The sequence below is a fragment of the Ursus americanus genome, chromosome 15, assembly GCF_024610735.1.
Source record: "Ursus americanus isolate L20-20 chromosome 15, mUrsAme1.1.p, whole genome shotgun sequence".
NCBI classification, from domain to species: Eukaryota; Metazoa; Chordata; class Mammalia; order Carnivora; family Ursidae; genus Ursus; species Ursus americanus.
The window spans coordinates 40,500,743-40,522,303 of NC_142141.1; the positions used below are offsets into that span (position 1 = coordinate 40,500,743).

General features: G+C 48.6%; 1 protein-coding gene across 8 annotated transcripts in view; it reads right to left on the bottom strand.

Annotated features, from left to right (window-relative positions):
• Positions 1-328: 328 nt before the first annotated feature.
• Positions 329-21,561, bottom strand: part of PDZD2 (PDZ domain containing 2) — a 379,689-nt gene continuing 358,456 nt past the window's right edge. For all 8 annotated transcript variants that reach the window (XM_087867951.1, XM_087867952.1, XM_045787182.2 and 5 more), the window contains 7 exons: positions 19,360-19,504; positions 12,755-16,805; positions 11,843-11,960; positions 8,574-8,675; positions 7,619-7,880; positions 4,590-4,724; positions 329-3,255 (listed from right to left, as the gene is read on the bottom strand). In XM_087867951.1, coding sequence (XP_087724077.1) covers positions 3,089-3,255; positions 4,590-4,724; positions 7,619-7,880; positions 8,574-8,675; positions 11,843-11,960; positions 12,755-16,805; positions 19,360-19,504 — 4,980 coding nt within the window. In that variant the 3' untranslated portion in view covers positions 329-3,088. The remainder of the gene's footprint in view (positions 3,256-4,589; positions 4,725-7,618; positions 7,881-8,573; positions 8,676-11,842; positions 11,961-12,754; positions 16,806-19,359; positions 19,505-21,561) is intronic.

Consider the following 21,561-nt stretch of genomic DNA (forward strand, 5'->3'; position numbering starts at 1 on the left):
AGTCTGAACAGAATAGAAATGAAAGGGTGGGGGTTCTGATGGGGAGAAAATGGACAGTTCTAGGGGACTAGAGGGCTTGCTGAAATGGAAGACTTTAGTAGTGGGAGGAGGTGGGGGTAGGATCCAGAAGGCGAGGAAGTTGCAAAGGCAAGGGGTGTTTAAGATTTGAGGAGGTGGAATGGCTTTAGATTGTGCCAGATCCTCAGTGTGGCCCTGTGAGAGCTGTTGATTTTCTCTTGCCTTTGGACCTGCTCACTCATTGATGTAGTAATTCAGATAATAATAAACATTCTTGAGATTTTAAAAGGTTACTTTATAGATGGCAGAATTAAAAAAAAAAGTAGTAAGCAGAGTGTTTATTTTTTTAAAATTACTTAAAAAAGGTTGTTTACAGAGATGTGGATTTACATAACTTGGCGACAACATTTTAAAAATGTACAGGCTATTTCATATTATTGCACTTACTCTTCAATAATATATAAGGCATTTTATTTTACATAAATAAAGGATAATGTAGAATATCATACAACACGTGTGGTGCCAGTTAAGTCAACCATAAATGAGATGTGTTCTGGAGGACAGAAATGCAACCCAACCTATTTCAACCTTCACAGAATATCCTTGCAACTACAATTTACTTGTTATAACACATATTTACCCTCATAGCTTATTGTGGATGACTGATGAATTAGAAAACCAAAACAATGAACGTTTTAGTAGGATAATATAATACCATTAGTGCTCACTTCAGGAAGTGTGGGAATTAGACTAATTAGAAATACTAGTCATGCCTTGAACACTGAAGACAAGTAAGTAGCTTTCTATCTTAGGGTCAGAGATAATTTAGCCTTTTGCTTTCTCCCTTAAGTTCCAACTGTGGGCCAGGGAAACCCTTCTGGCAAGATCTACTAGAAATGATGACTTTAGCCTACTTGAAGTGAGTGAAAGGTCTACCCTTGCACTCTTCAGATAAGATGATTAGAGACTCGGAGACCGTTCCATTGCTCCGAATTGCTCTGGAAATTCCGGTCTGTTCACACAGGACTGTGAATTTCTTACTAGGAGGCATAGCTGGAAGAGTAGAGGCAAATATTCTAACATTTAGGCAGGAAAGCAGAAACCATAAAACTGACCCCAGAGACTTAAAAACAATCTAGCATGCACCTTGCACTGACTGCCTATAGTATCCTACCTGGAAGTGTAGTGAAAAGTAGAAGCTAAATTAATCAGGTCTTTCTAGCTAATTCTTGTACTACATTCTCTTTTGTATAACCTGTTAAAAAAAAAAAATCTGGGCTCACACCAGCCAGATACTTCATTCTCATCTGAGAGACCCCTGTGGGCCACCTCTACAGAGGCTTACTGTGAGGGGTGAGTCACTCGGAAGAACGACGTACAACAGTGACAGCTCAAGCACCTCCATGATTGGGGTGGGGGGCGGGTGTACAGTGACCTCAGTTCTTTTCTTGAAGCCATAGACCCAGGCTGTAGGTTGTTGAAAGAAGTGTCCAACATCAAACCTGGGTGTCCTCATGCACGCGGGTTTGGCGTCCTCACCCACGCGGGTTTGGCGTCCTCACCCGTATTCCCAGGACTCAAGCAGCTGGTCTGCGTCCCCCTTGGGTCTGGGTTGTGTGACAGTTCTGCTTCTTTACCTTGAAAGAGTGACTCACCCGCATTCCCCATTGTCTTCGTTTTACATTTTGGTAAATGAAGCTGATGGAGGTTTGGAATTTAAGAAAAGAAGGTGCAGCAGGAAGGAGAAAAGCCAGTTTGGGGATCGGGAACAGCACACTGAATGGGAGCAGCTACTAGGAAGAAGTCATGCTTTGACAGGAGAGCAGCCGGGACGAGTTTCACGGGCAGTGTGAGTCGTAACAGTCTTCTGCAGGGAAACGGTTTTGGCCAAAGGATGAATTTGCAAAACAGGAAAACAACCAGCAAATACTTCAGTCACTGCAGACGCGTCATTATACCCCGGTCAGGAAGAGCGGGCCAGTGCTTACAGAGGGGAGATTTCTTAGGCTTCTTGGGCAAGGGGAAAACCAACCAGCCAAAGTCCCCTACAAGGATTATTTTTAAGTTCTGCCCTTTGGATTGTAAATGTAATGCCTATGTTTATAAATCCAAGGATGCTAAAAAGATTTCCAAAAATTTAGCTTAGTGTTTGGAGTGCATAAAATAAATGGAAACCCAGTGACTGTAGTATTTCTGCCCACTCTTGTATTGACTGGTCTTGAATTCAAGTACTTACTCAAGACAAGTTCCGAACTAGATGCAAGGTGCTTTCTGAGCTGGAACTTTCTGCTCGTTCTAAGCAGCGAAGTTCATGGCTATTTAGTATGGTTTATCAGAACGGCATTTCTGTAAAACAGCCTTACGACTTACACTTTTAGATCACGATCAGCACTTCATGACGATCAGTAATCCACCGAGCTGAACTCTGCAGCCAGACATTGCACATTACACTCACTAAAAAATACCACTTTCTGTATTTTGCTTTTTCATTTTTTGGATAATTCCTGAGCTCAGCTTAACTGATTTTTTCTTAAGTCCCCCTTTCTTTTCACCATAACATACAGACCTACAGCTCCTTCCACTGAATGTGCCTAAAAGCATTCTCTTATTTACGTACAAAATTATATAAAACTGTAGTCCTTTATTTGTGACATTTGTGTTGCCCCTCAGACTTGGTTAGCTCCCTAACTGCCAGGATTAGGTACGGTGAGCGAGGAGGCAGGAAGGATGCGAAGATCTTATGTAAATGTCTCGAATGAAGAAGGGCACGCCACATCTTGTATCCCGATCAGTAAACACAACACGGAGGGGACAGGCCCCGGAACACAAGGATCCCTCCTGGCCTCGGTGTCCAGGTAGAAGGCCTCCGGAGGTCAGCGCCACGTAAAGGTAAAAACTTGGAGATTTTTGTAGTCCTTGCCTGTACCAGTGTTCCTGTGTTGTTTTAGGAACCCAGTGTTTGAAGAAGTGATTCTGATTTGCTAACGTAAGGGAACTGAGAAAAGCAGGTTCTTGTTAAAAAATGTTAAACGAGCACCACTAGTGAGTGTCACTACTGGTGCCGCAGGTTTCAGGAAGAATTCCTATGCTTCCTAATGACTAACTGCACGGGTCCCTCTGGGACAGACTTCATAATATTCCAGGCATCAAAGTGCATGAGCCCCACCAGGGGTTTCCCATTAATGGCAAGAATTTCATCTCCAGCTTCTATTGTTCCAGCTTGTTCAGCTGCACCACCTGTGAGAATAAATACAGAATAATGCCCGGGCCTTTCATAGTATTCAAAGTAAATTCCAGGTAAGCTAAAAGAAAGTGAGAAAACTCTCTGAACGATAGGCCCATATTCTTAGGATAGGGAAATAGTTCTGAAGACACAAAGAGTATATCTATCTATCTCTCTTCATGAAAAATTTAACTACATAAAAACATTCATTCATTCCTCCTCTCCTCCTAAAATACATAAACAATGGACTAGGAGAAGATATTTTCAAGGTATTTAATCCACAATCCAAATGCCCAGTAAATGCAGGAAAACAGGTTCCACTTCTGTCCAATATACCGTGATCGCTAATCAGTGACTGTGGAGATTACTTACACAGCTTTACGTATTTCTACACCACAGCTTTCTGTGTAATGACCTGATGAGTATGTGTATGTTATATATATTATATACTATACTGTTAATATCAACTATTATAATAGTATATTACATAGATATACAGTAGGTTTTTGTATGTACTGATATTATCAGTATAATTATACTTTTTAAAAAAAGATTATTTAGAGCAAGTGAGTGTGTGTGAGAGCTGGGGGGGAAGGGGCAGAGGGGGACAGAGAATCACGAACAGACTCCGTGTGAGCATCAAGCCCCCACATGGGGCTCAATCTCATGACTCTGAGATTAGAAACTGAGCCGAAATTGAGAGTCGAATGCTTAACCGACAGAGCCACCCAAGTGCCCCAGTATAATTATACTTTGAATGTAATTGTTTAGCTCACGAACCTGAAGAGATTTTTGAGAACTGTCCAAGATCATAAAATGATTATTCGAGTTCATAGAGACCTCTTAAGAGCACATGATTCAGTGATCTCTACTGCTCTAATGTTACTTTCCTGAAGTGTAGTATTTACACTTTTAAATGAATACAGTCTTGGTCCGTGTTAATTACCCTTGACTGGCAATTCTTGATGGCATTAGCTTAGTATGTTTATATCAGTTACAGCTAATACCAGTTAAGGCCACGGAGTTTGGGATCTGGTATGGAGGTTTGGGACGCAGACCCTGGAGCCGGACTGCCTGGGTTTAAGCCTTGTTCTGCCACTTCTCTGTGACCTTAGGTGCTTGTGTAAGTCCCCCGTGGCGCACACTGTCCTTTGTGAAACAGGGATAATAGTACCTCTCTGATAGAATTGTTGGGGGGAGGGGTGCAACGTGAGTTCCTACGTGTAAAACACGACAGGGCTGACACACAGCACTCCCTGTATGTGAGAAAGAATGAAAACATTTTCCAAATGGAAAGCACAGTCATACACAGAAAACAGGCAGCTGACGGGCTTTTCTAGGGCGTTACCTTTGTATACTCTCTTAATGAACAGGGGCCCATCTCCAGCCATGGAGGATTTTCCTCCATCCAGACTCAGGCCCAGCCCAGCAGAGGTCTTCAGCACTTCGACACACAGCGCATCACGTGAAGGTACGCTTCTCCCTGCAGCAACGACATTTGTGAGGATGGAAATGACAAGGACACTCATCACCTGCTCCCCAGTCCCCCAGATATATGACCCCAGCATCCCTGTGTCCCATCTACCTTTGAAACCAGCGTTAGGACTGGTCTCCCAAATTTGGAGCTGACCTCGTGGCTTGTTCCTGCTGTACCCGCACCATTTGCTCTTCAAAGTTTTTTTTTTTTTAAAGATCGATTTATTTGAGAGAGAGGGTGCACATGTGTTCATGTGAGCAGAGAGAGAGAAGCAAACTGAAGCAGAGCCTGACGTGGGGCTCGATCCCAGAACCCTGGGATCATGACCTGAGCCGAAATCACGAGCTGGACACTGAACCGACTGAGCCACCCAGGCACCCCTAAGCGCTTTCCGTCAGCATGGAGGCGGCTTAGAGGCCAGACTGCTCTTGGCAAGCCCCATACACTGCAGTCGTGTGTCTCAGTGAAGTCACGCTTGGGGCATCAAATTCGATTTCCTGCCGACCGTGACTGCCGATGGCAGCAGCGTGTCACAGTCTGGCATTGATAACCGGCAACACCCCACTGCCAGACCTCACGTGAGACTGTGATCGTGGATTCTAAAGCTCCTGGGGACTCCCGGAGCTCCGCTCCTTCCCCTGCTGCCGCACATGCTCCTGTTGTGTCGTCTTCATACACCAGCTGCCCTCACTGCCATCTCCTCTCTCCACTGCAGGGTGGGGGTGTAGGGGGGACGCGTCCATGGCAGTGGGTCCTCCACTGCAACAAACGTGTGCCTGCTCTGTGTGCTGGTTCGGAGAGGCCTGGCTAGGATCCATCCTGGAGATCCGAGTAGAGATGGCGAGCTTGCCTTTTCTTTCTCTTATTCACACACTTTACTAGTGAAGGATGTTGAGGAGGTGAGTGGAAAGGCAGGCTAAGTTGTCTGGGAGGCAGGGGAAGGACCACAGATTAAACTGCCCACTTGGGCTTGAGGCCAAGGTAGCCAGCATCCCTGCCTTTGAACAGAAAGGTCAGTCCATTAGTGTGGCTTAAAGGTCACTGCACGTTCCCCGTGGTCTGAAGGAAATGTGCTAACAGGAGCAGCATGGTTTTTCAATAGGTGCTTTCACTTGCTGTTAACCCGGAGAACGGGCGCATTACAGTGGCTCTCAGCTCTGGCTGCATTCTACTGCAATCACCTAGGAACCTTAGAAAGCTAGTGACTCAGGGCCCTGGGTCTCACCCTCACCCCTCAGGGTTTCTGATTCAACTGAGCTGGTGAATTTGCTGGGCAGTAGGATTTTTTTTTTTTTTAATAGAAAGAACATGATCTTTATTATTATTATTATTATTTTTTTTTTTTGGCAGTAGGATTTTAAAAAGCTTCCTAGGCGCCTGTCCTGTGCAGCCTACGGCATCCGTCCCCAAGCGGGATGCTCTCAGGCCATGTGGAGGGACAGCCGCCTGGGTTCAGGTAGAGCCCTGGGCAGCGGGATTTTAAGGGACAGGAATATGAAAAAAAATAAAGCTAAGGCCCAAAAGTGCTTACAGTTTGGTAACTCTACAGAATCTGGCTCAAGGCCAGATGTTCTGAAGGTGTCCCAGGAATACTTAATGATTATGAATGACAGGATAGACTTCTATATCCTGAGTTCATGAGTCTTAAAAACTCTGGAAGCTGCTGGGATTAAGTGCCTAGTGGTTTCCTGTGATGTTAAGTTTCTAGGATCCAGTGAAAATAGACCAAGCAATTGAGACAGTGCTGGGCAATATGGGCTTCAGTTTTCTAGAAGAGCAAAAGTAAGACAACAGAGGAGAAGGGTGAGAATACTCCTGGCCCACGGAGGCATCTGGACAAGAGTTTTCCATTTGCTCAGTGGAAATGAGTGCTCTTTTCAGCAAAGCAATCACAGATAGCCAAGGTGAACAGAGAGGAATTCCGCTACCCTTGACTTTATTAGGGAGAGATGTTGAGAAGAAACCAAAGGCCTCCCCAGAAGGCACTGCCCTGACCGAGCTTCCATGGGCTCTCCTTGCTCTCAAGACTAAAGGCATTACTCCTGAGCTCCGACGGAGAGGGCACCACAGCGGTCTGAAGTCGTTCTGTGAAGGCTGCAATCTGCCTAGTGCTTCAGAAACCGAAGCGGTACTTAGTTCCCAGTAAATACCTCGTATGCCTTCCCAGTGAGCCTTGGGATGACAGTATGGAGGGAGCTTAGAAAATCCACTTCTGAACCACTTTTTATAAGCTCTTCTTCGTTGATTAAGGCTACAGTCTGTTTTCAAACATTTGTGCCCCCTCATTTCCTTATGTTCTTCTAAAACAGGAAAGAATACAAACCCTGGTGTTTTCCAAGGACAAAAGGCAGTGGAATTTCTACATACTCTCCATGATTCCCCTTATCACAAGAGTTTTGTGTTTTACCTACTGGCCACTTAAGTCCTAAGAAGATATAAATGTGAAAGAGCTTCCTTCATAAATGTAGAGAAGCTGTCAAGCAGTCGTTTAAAATCTTTGATGGTATGGCTTTAACTACGAGGGGTGGTAGTTTCTTACTTACTAGGAACACTGCCTTTTCAAGAAGTGTACACAAACAGACTTCACTACATTTGATTCCTTACTCTTTTTTTTTTTTTTTTAGAGGGAGATGGTTTGGAGTGGGGGGTGGACAGAGGGGCAGAGAGAATCTTAAGCAAGCTCCAAGCCCACTGTGGAGCCTGAGGTGGGGCTTGGTCTCGCAACCCTGAGATCATGACCTGAGTCGAAATCAAGAGTCGGACGCTTAACCGACCGAGCCACCCACATGCCCCTACATTTGATTTCTCTGACCCCGATAACAGTAGTTAGGTTCCTTTTTGTTCAACCAGAATCTACTCTGCCAACTGCTCACACCCTACTGGTTGTTGAACTAACTTACCTATACCGGGCTCCAGGGGGATGGGCTTTCTGGAGAGCGAGCCCTTCCCATTGGCTTCCTGCCTGCTGGAGGATCTGGGCTGATCGTTCCCTTTTTTGATGACCACGAGGACATCTCTGTGCAGCTGTGCTTGGTGCAAAACCTTGAGGACATCTCCATGGGCTAAGCCAGTCATCGAGGCGCCATTGACGGACAGAAGGAAATCCCCTCGGTTCACAATCCCTTCCTGAGAAGCAGCCCCCTGAGAACACACCCTGTGTACCTGGGGTGTGGAGAAGACAAAAGCCCAAGTCTTTGGAACCTCCAGTAAAAGCAAAAGGGCAGATGCAAATCTGTAGTAGAGGAACTTTCTAAGGGCAAGTTTTCAAAATCCGACAAACGTGGTTTATCGAAAGCCTACACGGTGTGAGGCTGGGATTAGAAATGTCGGCGCCCCCATCTGACTGCTTTTCTCCAGCTTCCCGCTAGCATCTCATCTGTGCTTGGTGCTCTGTGGGGCAGTAAGGTCGCAAAAACGAACAGGACGTGGTCTGGTCTCACGGGGGTGGCCTCCCTGATGATCTCAGACGCCTCTGAGTGATCTAAAACTGGAGGCTGTTCCTGAGAAGGAAGAAGTTTCAGAAGCACATGCAGATTTGGTCAGTTAATTCTAGTGTTTTCTAGTGCTTAAATAAAATGTTCAGGTGAATATGAGGAAATTGCAGAAAACTGTGCTTATACGTATTGGCATCGAATGGGTCACTCAGTCTGCACATCAGTCAGCTCTGTGGTAAAAATGTGGATCTTTGCCAATGGCTAGATTATGTCCTACTTCCCCCACTTTTCCATTTTTGCTCTGTTAGGAGGAAACAAACACCAGCATTCTGTGAACTCACGGACAGGAATTTTGTCCTGATCACCGCTGAGGCTGCGTCAAGAGTGACTGCCCTGCGAGCATCTCGACGTGGTCACTTACCACAACTGATTTGGGCTCCACATCTGTCCCTCCTGCCACAGTGAATCCCAGACCTGAGCCTTCTTTTTTATTCAAGACTATGAAGCAAACATCTTCTTTATTCTAGTAAAAAGAAACAGGAAAAAGTACAGTTGGCCTTCGAATAACGCGGGGGGAGGTGCAGCGACCTCTGCACTGTCAAATCTGCATAGAACGTCGTCCCTAAAACTTCACCACTAACAGCTTGCCATTGCCTGGGAGCCTTACCTAGAACAGAAACAGCCGGGTACTACCTGTTATCTCTGTTGTATTATACACTCTGTTCTTAAAGCTAGAGAAGAAGCACGTGATTAAGAAAATCATAAGGAAGAGGATGCATTTGTAATACTGTGAAAATCTCGTGCGTAAGTCGACTGTGCTGTTCAGGAGTCAACCGTATGTTCCTCGTGCCAAGGGGTAGGGAGCTGCGCTGTGAGTCCTCGTGCGGGGCTGCAGAGCTGCTCACACGGACCCCGGTGTGTCAGGAGCTTTCACACAGTCCTGGAAGCGGAGGAGCTTCCTCTCAAGCTCCTGCACCCCTCCTGGGTGGTGCTGACATGATGGCGTTTTGAGGGTCCATCCTGTACCCACAGACCCACGGGCAGGGTGGACGTGAACCAGGATGGGGCAGGGACAGGGGACAACTTAGCTATCCAGGCACCAGATTAGGTCTTCCCACATCTGGTCATAGCACATAATTTGATCATGGAGGGGATGCTCTACTGTACAACTGTGTAAGTCTACCATTCAGCCAAGCCAGTGTCAACGAGAGCAGAGAGAAGCAGCGCCAAGAGGCAGGATGAGGGACACCGAAGCCACTGGTGTAGGCTCCCCTCCCTGCCATATGCAGTTAGTTCGTTGGATTTCAGGTTCAGTTAAGGAACTGTCATAAAATACAAACTATGTTAAAAAATAGAAAGTACTTTAATTGTCAACTCGTATCAAGACTAGAACATTCCTAGTAGTGTCCCAGGGGTAAGTAACAAAAGACTGTCCTATGTTTCAAGCATTAAACAAAAGATATTTTGAAATAAAATATTTTAAAATAACTGAGTTGGGCTAATTCTGAATTTTGACTTTCTTCGCTCACACACTATATATGACTGAACAACATTTTAAAGATCTGCATTGCTAGGTTCCCCGCGAAGTGATTTATAATCTATCAGTTCAAGGTCTTCTCAGCCCAGCAAGAGAAAAAGAATCTAATCATAACCCTTCAGGGTTGCTTTGACGAGAGAAAGTGAAAACACTGAAAAGAGAACCAGCTCCGTAGTGTGCTGGGGAAGGAACCCAGTATTTAAAAGAAAAAGAGTTTAGTGCTCTTAGTGTGTCCTAAAGAGTAACCCCAAGCATTTTACACCTCCCTAAAGAAGTTCGTTCAACCCAAATTCCCATATGTTGACACTAGAATATTGGGCAGACTTTGGGGGGATTTTGACTTTACGGATAAGTCTAACCGTTTACACGCTCAGACACTGTTCAGTGGAGAGAGGGAGGACCAGGTTTTCTCAGTGAAAATGGGAGCATGTGGTCTGGCAAATGACCTTTGTGTAGCTTCTGGGAAGTAATGTTTGTTTGATACTAAAATAGTACTTCTCAGCTACTTAAGTGCCTTTATGGGAGCAAAGACAGTATTTGAAAATGGGATTCTCCTGCATTCCAGGACATAGCACCGCAATTTTAATTTACTCAAATATATTTTCTAGTTGTGTTTGAGGATACAGGTGTGCTAGAAGCTGACTGTCAGGCCACATCTTGCCTCTAAGTAGCTTAGCACAGCATCAGGGAAGCTACACCCACCACCGAGAGCTCCCCAAGGTTTGGGTGGGTTGAGGTCAGAGGAGCGGGGCTTGTTTTCCACCTCTAACAGCGCCCCCAACAGGAAGCCACAGGGAATTGTGTGCAGTTCCATTTTCAGCACCCCCACAAACCACACTCACTAAAAAAGCAAGCAGGAAACTCCTGAAGATGGTAAAGTGAGGACATCTTTGCTCACAGTGCTTTGTGAAAGCCACTGGAGACTGCAGGATTATAAGGGGAAAAGCCGCATTCTGACCCAAGCAGGAATGCCCTTCCACACCAAACCACAGTACTTGTCTGGTGGTGAATGTGGAACCAGAGTGAGGGGGGTCGGAGGCCCCAGAGGATGCCTCCCCACCCCTTCTGGTGGCGCTTGACATCCTGTCCACACAAAAAGTTGCCCCTTTTGTTTGTGGTCCCTGAAAATGTGCATCCCGTTTGTGAGCTGGTTGAGACTTTCTGGTTTTCTGCCCTGTTTTCTCTAATACTGTAAGATGTCTAGAGGAAATGGGACCGGGCAAAGTGTGATCCCACCGTGCCACCTTGACTGGAAATGCCAGAACAAGACTCGCATGCAGGAGACGATTACTTATTGACACAAGTTGAAGGAAGAAGGGAGAGGACAGACTAGTCCCTTTCGCTGAAAGTGAAAAATGCTGGATATCTCCAGGTTCACTGCACAGACCCAAACCAGTGGGCTGAGGACCAGAGGGAGTGTGAGCTCAGGGTAACCGGTCTCCTCTCTACCCTGGTTCACTCCTTAGTAGATACCAACACCACAGCCCTTCTGGGTAATATTAGGATTTCTGGAACAGTGTTTTCAGGCCTGTCACTGACCCAAGTATATTACCAGCCGAGAAAAATTGTTCATATTTGCTTTTTTCTCGAAATAGAAATATTTATTAGGGTTCAAATCTCTATGAATTTCTCTCCTGAGAAATTAATGTTCTTCAGAGACATATTCTAGATATGAACCCATACTTGCTTTTGTTGTTGTTTACTGTCACCTCCAACTTATGGAAGGACTTCATCTGTAAGGACCCGTTAGCCACACTGTCTTGAACCCCAGGCTTCAGAAGCTCTTACACTGGGGGCCCGGCTAGGTCTCCACAGATGCGCTAACCCACTTCCCCACCAGGGGGCTCCCCTGAGAAGTCCGTACTGTCCACCTAGGTGCAGAGATGTGCTTGTGGTCATTCCCGCACATCTCCAACCCAGTTCTGTTCTGAGGGCCCTCTGTGGACAAACTCCAGATGTGGGGGGTGAGGAGGATGGCAGCTAGTCACTACTGGGGAATTACAACAGCAGCTGCGCCTGGAATTCAAGACAAGGCCTAGTTTGCGGAGCAAGCTGCAAGTGAGACAGAAGTGAGACCCAGCTGAAGAGCTCCCTGCACGACCCGGGGCGGGGGGCCGCCGCTCCCTCTGCCTGGCTTGTCGGGTTTCACTCACCTCTGATTGTGCCTTCGCTTCCTGAATGAGAGTGAGGACGGTCGATTTGGACCCCACTGATGATAAAACAGACTGCAATCTTTGCTGGTCCCCCGCTGAGATGAGAAGCTGATCCAAACTGAAGAATATAAATATGTTTGAAGAACATTAAAGAAAAAGGTGATTTTTCCATTTCATAAGGACGTATTTAAAGCCACCTCTTTTCTACCAAATCGCAGGCATTTTCTGATTGCCATGCTCTCTTTTGGTCATAACAACTCTGCATTCAAACTACAGGAAGAAACCGGAGAGCTCTAACAGGAACTTCATTCGCTGCCAACAGCGCTGGGAAGCACGATGGCTTCTGGGATCCCTCCAAGATGTTAGGGAACCAATCCTGGAACTTACAAGAAAATTTCTGACATATTAAAAAAATATTCTTTAAAATATGTTAGCAATTTTCTGAGCTCTGGTCACCTCCAGAGGCCCAGGTTCTCCCGAGGTGCAGCCTGCCCTGTCCGCTCTCATCTCTCACGGTGGGTGCTCTTGCCTAAGTGCCCAGTCCCTTCAGGCCTCCTCTTCAGAGCACCATTCTGGCACACGCTTTCTCCGCAGGCACTGTGGGGTTCTAGTCGTGATATTAAAGACAAAGGGGGCTGAGTGTAGTGCGGTACCCCGGAAGAGGAAAGGCATGTCAGTGAAATTCGTTCAGTGAAATCTGAAGTCTGAGGTTTAGTTAATTGTGTTCTTCCAGTGTTCATTCCTTTTGCCAACGGAGCCGTGATCACGTAAGATGTTCACATCGGGAGGGGCTGGAGGAGGGGTTCTGCACGGGAGCTCTCTGCACTATCTCTGGAGCTCTTCTATAACCCTAAAGCTAGTTCATAATTTAAAAAAATATATTTGAATAAAAGGGGAGAGGCAGATACTTACTTAACCGACCAGCCTTTTCCAGAAGGCAGATCCCGGGTGGTTTCACCCACATGATGGGCTGAACTGGGCACCCCAGGCTCACTGGCTTTAGGGCTGCTTCCTCCTGGACAGGCCCCGTCCCCCCGCTTCATGGGGCATGACAGGGCAGTGGACCCGTTGAGGCCTCCAGCGGGAGAGCCAAGCGACCTCCGGGGGACGATTTCCAGCTCGGTTTTGAAGAGCACGGCGGTGGGCCCCGCCGAGAAGTCCTCAGAGCAGAGCTTGTCAAGGTCGGGCATGCTCAAGGCTCGCAGCTCCTGGAGCCTGGAGCGGGACAGGGGCGAGGGCTGGGCGTGGCGCACCGAGGACTTGTTTCTCTTGACGGGAGAGGCTGGCGTCACACTCGGGGTGGGAACCCCTGAAGGACCAAGTGGTTTCTTTGGGTCCGAGTCAGGGCCCTTGTTACTGGCCTCCGCCGGGTGCTGCCGGGAGAGCGTCAGCGTTGTGCTGGACGGGGACTTGGTCATTTGGGGGATGAGGCTGCTGGCTTCGCTTTGGCTTTCGCTGCAGGAACTCAGGCTGCGTCTCAGCGACCTCGCCGTTGGGTCAACAGGGTGGCTGAGGCTCCCGGAAACAATGCTGCCAGACGACCGTCTCCCAATGGGAGGCTTGGAGCTTACTGACAAAAAAGGGGACGCCCCGGACTTGGCCACCAGCCGGTCAGAATTGGCCAGGTTCTCAAAAGACTTGATCCTCTGCTTCACAGAGAAAAATGAGGTAGATTCGTAGTTCTGCTCAGGGTAGTAATGTCTTCTGGTGACCTTGATTTTGTCTGTGACTAGGCAGCTCCTGTCTTGCACTGAAAGGACATCCCCTTCGTCTGTGGTGGGAAGGTTCCTCGAAGTCTCCAGAAGGGGCTTTACGCTATATATACCCTGTCCGTTAGCCAGGCCAAGGACACCGCCTCTGGATGCCTTGGCCTCGAGGAGGCCCCCACTTGTTGCAGGGGTCTGGCTGTCCCGGTGAGAACGACCTGGGCTGTGCAGGGCATGCCCCTCCCGGCCAAAATGGCTTGAAAACTGGGCGGGCATGGAGTAGGTCCTGGTCGCCGGCCTGGGTGTGAAGCACGGATGGTCATCTGGTGCTGGGCCCGCTGGTGCGCCATTCTTGGGCAGCCCCAGGGAGCCCGACGCCTGGCCCGCCTTCGCCGGGGAGGAATCGGCTGCTTTAGCCGGCAGCTGTGGGGAGGAGCAGGAAGAGGCCAGCTTTGCCACGCTGAAAGATCGCTGGGGGTCCTGCTCCACCTGGGGGGCCCGAGATGGGAGTGAGGACGGGTGATCTGGGGACGGCTCCAGTGACTGGTGACAAGGTCTGACTCCACTCTTCTCCTGACAGTTGCTGTGGGCCCAGAACCCCCCTAGTCTGTCACTCTCAGCGGGCTTGTCACCGCAGGCATTCTTTGGCATTCTTGCACAAGAAATGTCAACGATTTTCAGCTGGTTGGTTCTTTCTAGGGGATCACCAGCAATTACGTTGCTTCCTTTGTCGCCGGACGCCCCTGCTTGGGCGGCCCCGGGGGCTGGATCCGCCTGGCTGGACCCGCGCCGTGCGCCCTGCCCGGGAGGCGGGACCTGCCAGTTAGCGGCCGTGGACGCGCTGCTCCCCGAGGCCGCAGGGGGCGCCCTGCCCTCGGGCCCACACCCGGGAGACGCGGGGGCGGCTGCGCAAGCTCCGTCGGGCTCTGAGTGGAAAGCCGCGTGGGCTCGACGGCACGCACCTTGCTCGGGGACAGCCTTGGGGGAGGTGTGGGGTGAAACGAAGGCTGTGACGCTCGTCTCGGACGTGGGGGGCTTCGGTGCCCCCGAGGCAGCAGGCGGCCTGCTCTCCAGCACGGACTGGGGGGGCCTGGGAGGGGCTGGGCCGTTCTTGTCCGGCTCCTCGTGCTCCGCTGTGTGGAGCCGGTGGGCCGCTCCCTTGGGAAGCATCCTGTGGGAGGTCTGGGGTGACGTGAGGGGTCTCCTGGGGTCCGGCCCACCAGCCTTGACCACAGGAGCAGCAGGCGCCTCCCAAGTGGCTTTGCTTTTACTTTTGATGCTCAGTCTCTTCAGCTTAGGACCGGATTTGGGTTTCTGACAGTTATTTAAAAGTGTTTCCACGGAACCTTTTTTTGGTGGGTCTTTATTTTCCAGACTCAGTTTCAGCTGAGGGGGGCTCTGAAGCCCAGCAACCCCCTTTTTGTGGCTGGAACTCGACCCCTGACTTTTGGAGTCAGGGCTTTTGGCGGGCCCCGTGGGCTGCTCCTTTTCAGCTTTGCCCTGCGCATGTGTACCATGGCTATTTTTATTTATTTCTTTAAACCAGGCCATGATGGGCCTCCTGGAGGTCAGTTTTGGTTTCTGGAGCACGTCTTCCATGTCTTGACTTTCAGAGATGTGCAGATTCGTCAAAACGGATCCTCCATTCTTAGGGGCATCCACACTGAAGGGGGACCGGTTTTCAGTTGCATTGACATTTGTCTCTTGCTTCTTATTTGGGGTTTTGTCACCCAGCAGGTCATGTTCTAAACCATTTACCATGTTCAGATTGCTGAGAGTGACCGGAAGGTTGTGGAAATGCCTGGCAGCTTTAGGACGCTGGCCGTTCTCCACAGCTGAGCTAGGGCTAGTGGATACCAGGGTACCTTCTTCACACAAGGGCCTGGGGTAATGTAATATCCTTCTGTCTGCGTGAAGTTCATGCTCCTGAGAGCTTATATCCAAGAGAGAAAATGGCTGGGAAGAGTCTGGAATTGGAGGGCAGGAGGTGCCCGGCACAAAGGATGCTCTCTCACATGGCTTTCCCACCACGTGACTCATGGCACTGTGCTTTAATGGCAGAACTTTGGCCAACACAGGGCAGGGTGCAGCCTGGGCAGGTGCATGAGCAGTAGTTGAGGGTGGATTGGGGGAACCATTTGTAGAACAAATCTCGATTTGCTCCTCCTCAGACTCCGTAGTGTCTTCCTTGTGAGAAGACCCACGGGAATGAGGAGGTGACCAGTTGTCCCCAGTGGAAGCTTGTGGGGCTTCAGTGAGTGATTCAGGGTCTGAAGACGAGTCCTCCGCATCACCATACATGGATGAGAGGGATGGTTCTGTGCTGTCACCCGGGCCTGACAGGGACAAGCTATCTTCGTGAAAACTGCTGAAATTTCTAGAGTAGTTGCTCAAAAAGTTTTTGTTCACAGTAAAATGTTTGTCAGGATTAATGGAATCCAAAACTGAAGGCTGGGAAGCCCACTGTGGGTGAGGGGGCTGTCCAGCAGCTGCCCAGGCCCTCCTCAGGGTGGGGGTCTGGTTCCCCATGACTGGCCCAGCAGGGTGCGAACTTCCGCTTCCGGCTCCTGCTGGAGGTTGGCCCTGAGAATGTCCCTCTTGACTCAACCGGTCCCCTTTCTGAGGAGACTGAAGTCTTGGTTCTGAAGCATCCAGCTCCTTGATGAGTTTGTCGATGTCAGTCACAGGACTGCCCCCACTTTCCCTGGGGCAGCAGTGGCCGGAGACACTGCCGCACACCCTGCCAGCCTTGTCAGCAGCTGACGGCAGGGTGGGGCTGGCCTGCGGGGCCCTCTCAGACACACAGTCTGTTCCCTTGAGCAGAGCAGAGCCCCGGGAGTTTTCAGGGACGAGGACTCCTGTTGTTTGCAGAGCCTTGCTGTGGTTACCGGGAACTCTCTGTCTCTCCTCCTGGGACATGAGGTCTCGAGACAGGACAGTACTAGCTGGAGACGCCCCCTCTGCCTCAGGGCCTCCCCTGTGGGCAGCTGCCTTCTTGGGCGAGTCGGCTTCTGGCGCTGCCGGAGTGTTGCTGAAGTCATGCCGAGCCACTGCCATCTTCCCGGGGGGTGAGCTGCGCTCCGGGGCGAGTCTGACTTGACATCTGTCCTCAGACTCAGGAACCCTGGATGACACTGGCTCTCCAGGTTCCTCAGGCCGCCTGGCTTGCCCTGTGTCCACTGAGGTCTTGCTGGGGTCAGGGTGAGATGCCCCCTTCTGTCCTGGGGTAGGGGTGAGGTCTGGGGGGCCATCCGGTCCTGGGTTGAGAATATAAACGAAAGGTGGGGTGACAGGGGAGAGAGAGGGGAAAATGTGAGAAAACAGAAAAACTGTGAATTAAAAAAAAAAAAGGAAAACTTAATCTCAAAAGAAAGGTTTTTTTTTCCCCCCAGAAAGACCTTCTACAACCTAAATGCCTTCTTGTCGTTCTGTTTTTGCCTCTGAAATTACAGAGCACTCCCATCTAACAAACACCACCCTGCCCTAGATGCCCTGAAATAACTCAGACCGGCTGGCAGAATAAACCTTTGTTTCTGCCCTTTTCTCTCTCCGTTATTTTTAAGGATGGGGACACCAGAAATCCTCTTTATACCAGCCCTCTGGTGGCAAAAGCCTCAGGAGTCAGGCTGTGGTTCTGTTCCATCCCTTAGCTTTGTGCTCATTCTGCGGAGGGCTCGGGTCTCCGGTTTAGCTCTCATCGTGGGTTTGGCCCCACGGTGTGGGTTGTAAGCCGTAAAGTATAAAACAGTCAGGTGCTGACCTTTGGGCACTTAGTGCTCAGTGCAGGAGAGGAGAGAGGAGGCTACTTTGGGGAGACACACAGGAGCTGCAGAAGGATGCAAGCTTGCACTGCGCCTGAACTGTGTCGTGAGCGTGTTCAGAGCACTGGGAGAACTGGAAGGCCACATGACCTGGGAAGCGTGGACAGAAGGGTTGGGGACGGATGGGGCTCTGTGGGGAGAGCTGACCACACAGTGATGAGGAGGAAGATGAAGAAGAAAATGGAATGAAAGCAGTGAAGAGCGAGCCTGTGATCGGAGGAGTGCAGGGAAAGGTGTCAATGCCAGGAACAGCGGGAAATTGTCATTCCATGAAGTGGGTTCTGGACGGCCTCTGTCCTGGAGATGCCTCCTTATAAGGCCCTGCACACTCTCAGGTTAATCTGTCTGCCTCTGGCACATGGCATCTGATAATCAGGGGACACTGGCATAAAACAGAACATTATTTGCTCTTTTCTTCGGAACTAGGGGTTACAGTGAAACAGTCACAATGAAAGCACCTGCTTTGAGAAGACTGTCTACCGAAATGTTACACCCCCTCCACATCTCCCACGCAAATCATCTTAATTGCATATGCCTTTCCCCTCCTGAAGTTCTTATGTCAACAATTAAGGACTAATTATTAGGACTTAGCACTGTGCTAAGAGTTTTTCATGCACTTCATTTTCCTCCCAACACCGTGAGGTAGGTCCTGTCACCATCTGCTTTGGAATGGTAGGGAACTGAGGCACAGTGTGGTTTAGCCATGGATCCAGCATCACAGAGTGTATAGCCAGGGGTCACCTGGGAAGTCAGGTCCACAGTCCATGCCATTCTCTAAACCCTGCCTGGATGACCTCTGTGTACAGAGCACCTGGCCACAACAAGGCCGGCCCATCAGGACACTCGTGGAGACTGTATGTAACTTCCCCAGGTGCCTGTGGAAGGCGAGGGACATACAAAGATTTGAATCCATGGGCTCCTGTCCTTCTCTGCTCAACCTTTTGAATTCCCTTCAGAATGACTTTCCTGGGGCGCCTGGGTGGTGCAGTCATTAAGCGTCTGTCTTCGGCTCAGGGCGTGATCCCGGAGCTCTGGGATCGAGCCCCACATCAGGCTCCTCCGCTGGGAGCCTGCTTCTTCCTCTCCCACTCCCCCTGCTTGTGTTCCCTTTCTCTCTGGCTGTCTCTCTCTGTCAAATAAATAAATAAAATCTTTGGGGAAAAAAGAAAAAAGAATGACTTTCCCGCTTCTGCTGGTGCCAATTATGGGGAAAAGTTGTGCTGAGACAACAGAGGGGATTTGAAGGCTAGTCTTCAGCTTCAGATTCACTTGCTGAACAAACCCTAATAACTGAAAAGCGTTTTTGAGGGAGATTAAATGACATGGAGGCAGCCCTTGATGTCACCTTTCAAATGATCCTTCCCTTGTAACCCCCCCCCAAGTGTCCCATAATGGGAAGGATGTTGACTCAATTATGGCACATGACGGGGGGAGGGCCCAGCAGCCTTTGCAAGCGTTGTTGCAGGTGCAGAAGGACCCAGAAGACATCGGTGCTGTTTCCTAGCTAGAGTGGGTCACAGAGGTGCTGAGACAGACGCATTAGTGCTTAGGACGGCCTGCTGGGGGCCAGTGCCAGTCACGCAGGCCGGGAGCATCTTGTTGACCTCAGCACGCTGCTCAAATATTCTATTCTGCGGATGCAGGAGGTCAAAAATACTTCTCAGTGCATTTGATTTCACGTGGGCCGAGTGCTGAAATTCTGAAGGGCAGGAGCTCCTCTATGTCATCTCACGTCTCATTCATTAAGGTACCCGTCACAAAATAGGTAAAGAGTGTCAACTGGCGGAAAATGGACGTGCTCTGATGGGGAATTAAAACTATGAGTTAAGGCACAACAATCTAGTAAAGTTGTTAAATGCAGGCAGCCTGTAAATATCATTAATCTCTGGAAGAGGTTTTTTCCCCCTCCAAGTTCTCCACATGTAACATTTTTATTAGGGTAACTTCTGCCCTCCTATCTTGAACTTAACAAGCAATAAAATCATCTTACCTGTCCCAGGTTTTTGCCCCTGCTCCGGTGCAGCTTCGAACACGTTCTCTGTGCAGCGGCCGGCGTCTGGGTGGGGCGGGGCACTGGCAGGCCCCCAGTTGGCAGGGACACGCCCATCACCCACGGTCAGCTTCCCCAGAGATTCCTGGCACAATGACAACCACAAGTCACTGTCGACAGCTTTCAGGTTTTCTGCGCCCTAAGACACCACACACAGAAAAGAGCTGCTTTGGGAAATTTCAGAGAGCCCTTAACTAGGAGCCACAGGATCCAGATTCTGGGTGTAAGGCCATAGAAATTGCACGGTCTTACATGCTTCCTAAGCCTTGGTTTTCTCAACTTTGAAATGAAGGTGATGAGGGAAATGCAAATCAGAATCACGCGCAGATGTCACGTCACACCCGCAAGGGTGGCTATGAGCCAAAACAGGACTAACAGGTGTTGGCAAGGCTGTCGAGAAACTGGAACCGTGTGCAATGCTGGCAGGAATGGGAAACGGTGCAGCCACAACGGAAAACAGTATGGACGTTCTTCAAAAAAATAAAAATAGAAATACCATACGATTCAGATATCACACTTCTGGGTATATACCCAGAATTGAAAGCAGGTTCTCTAAGCAGTGTGTGTACTCCCGTGTTGATAGCGCTGTTCGCAGGAGCTAAAACGTGGAAGCAGTTCAAGTGTCCATTGATAGATGAATGGATAAGCAAAACATGGACTAGACCTACAACGGACTATTACTCAGCCTCAGAAAGGAAGGACATTCTGACACATGCTGCAACAGGGATGAGCCTTAGGGACATTTTGGGAAGTGAAATAAGCCAGTTCATAGAAAGACAAATACTGATTCCATTCAGATGAGGTACTGAGAGTCATCAACATCAGAGAGACAGAAAGTAGACTGGTGGTTTCTGGGGGCTGGTGGGACGGGGAATGGAGAGTTATTGTATAATGGGTACAGAAATTTCTGGAGATGTGGGTGATGGTCGCACGTTATGAACCTATACGACGGGAACTGTATGCTTTTGTTACGTGTATCTTACCACAGTAGAAAAACGGGGACAAAATGGGGATAAGACTTGTCCTAACTCATAGAGTTTTATTTTATTTTTTTAACTTTTTTTTTTGAGAGAGCGAGCGAGCGCAGTAGGCGAGGGGCTGAGGGAGACAGAGAATCTTAAGCAGGCTCCAAGCTCAGCAGGGAGGCTGATACCGGGTTTGATCCCATGACCCTGAGATCATGACCTGAGCTGAAATCAAGAGTCGGACACTTAACCAACCAAGCCACCCAGGCAGCCCTCATAGAGTTTTAAATAAAAGATGATTAAATGAGCCATTATAAAAATGACATGCAGCCCACGAAAGGCTACCTAGAGGTAAGGTATTACTGTCTTCATACTGCACAGTGATATCCAACCAAGCATGTACGGTCAGCTCCTCAGTTTGGTATTTAGGGCTAGGACTTATCTGGATAAATGAAATTCACATTTAATAGTCCAAAATTTCACTTTAGCCAAGTGTCAATTACTTTACCTTCCTTTCTTCTATCTAAAACCTACTGTAAGGAAAAAAAAAAAAACTCACTAGGAAGTTAAATCCGATTTAGTTGAAATTCACCGTCCGAGGTAAGGAGTCATAAAGTGGCCTGAAGGCGGCAGTAGAGGAGAGAGCTGAACCATATTTTAAAATGTTTAATTTTATGTTATGTGACTTCATCTCTATTTAAAAAGTATTAAATAAAAACAACAGAAGACAACTTACTTACCTAAGGTTTTTTTCTTTTGAAGATTCCAGTATTTGAGCATAAATACTTAATGGGACTGCATTTTATTTTCTTCCTCATGTGTAAATGAAATGATATTTTTGAACTAAATTTTTAATGAGAAGAGTTAAACTTTTGTGCAAAAGTTTTAAATGCTTCTCAAAATTCTTATTGGGAATACTCATTCACAATGACAAAAGCTCTATATAGATATAAATTATTGTGAATAACCCCCCTGGATTATATAGTTATTCAAAACTGGCTGAGGAGACTTTCTTGAAAGAAGGCGTTAGCCTATTAGCTGAAAATTGCATTTTAAAACACATATGCTAGGGGGGCCTGGACAGCTCAGGGTTAACCTCTGTCTTCTGCTCAGGTCATGGTCTCAGGGTCCTGGGATCGAGCCCCGGAACTGGGCTCCCTGCTCAGCCGAGGGTCTG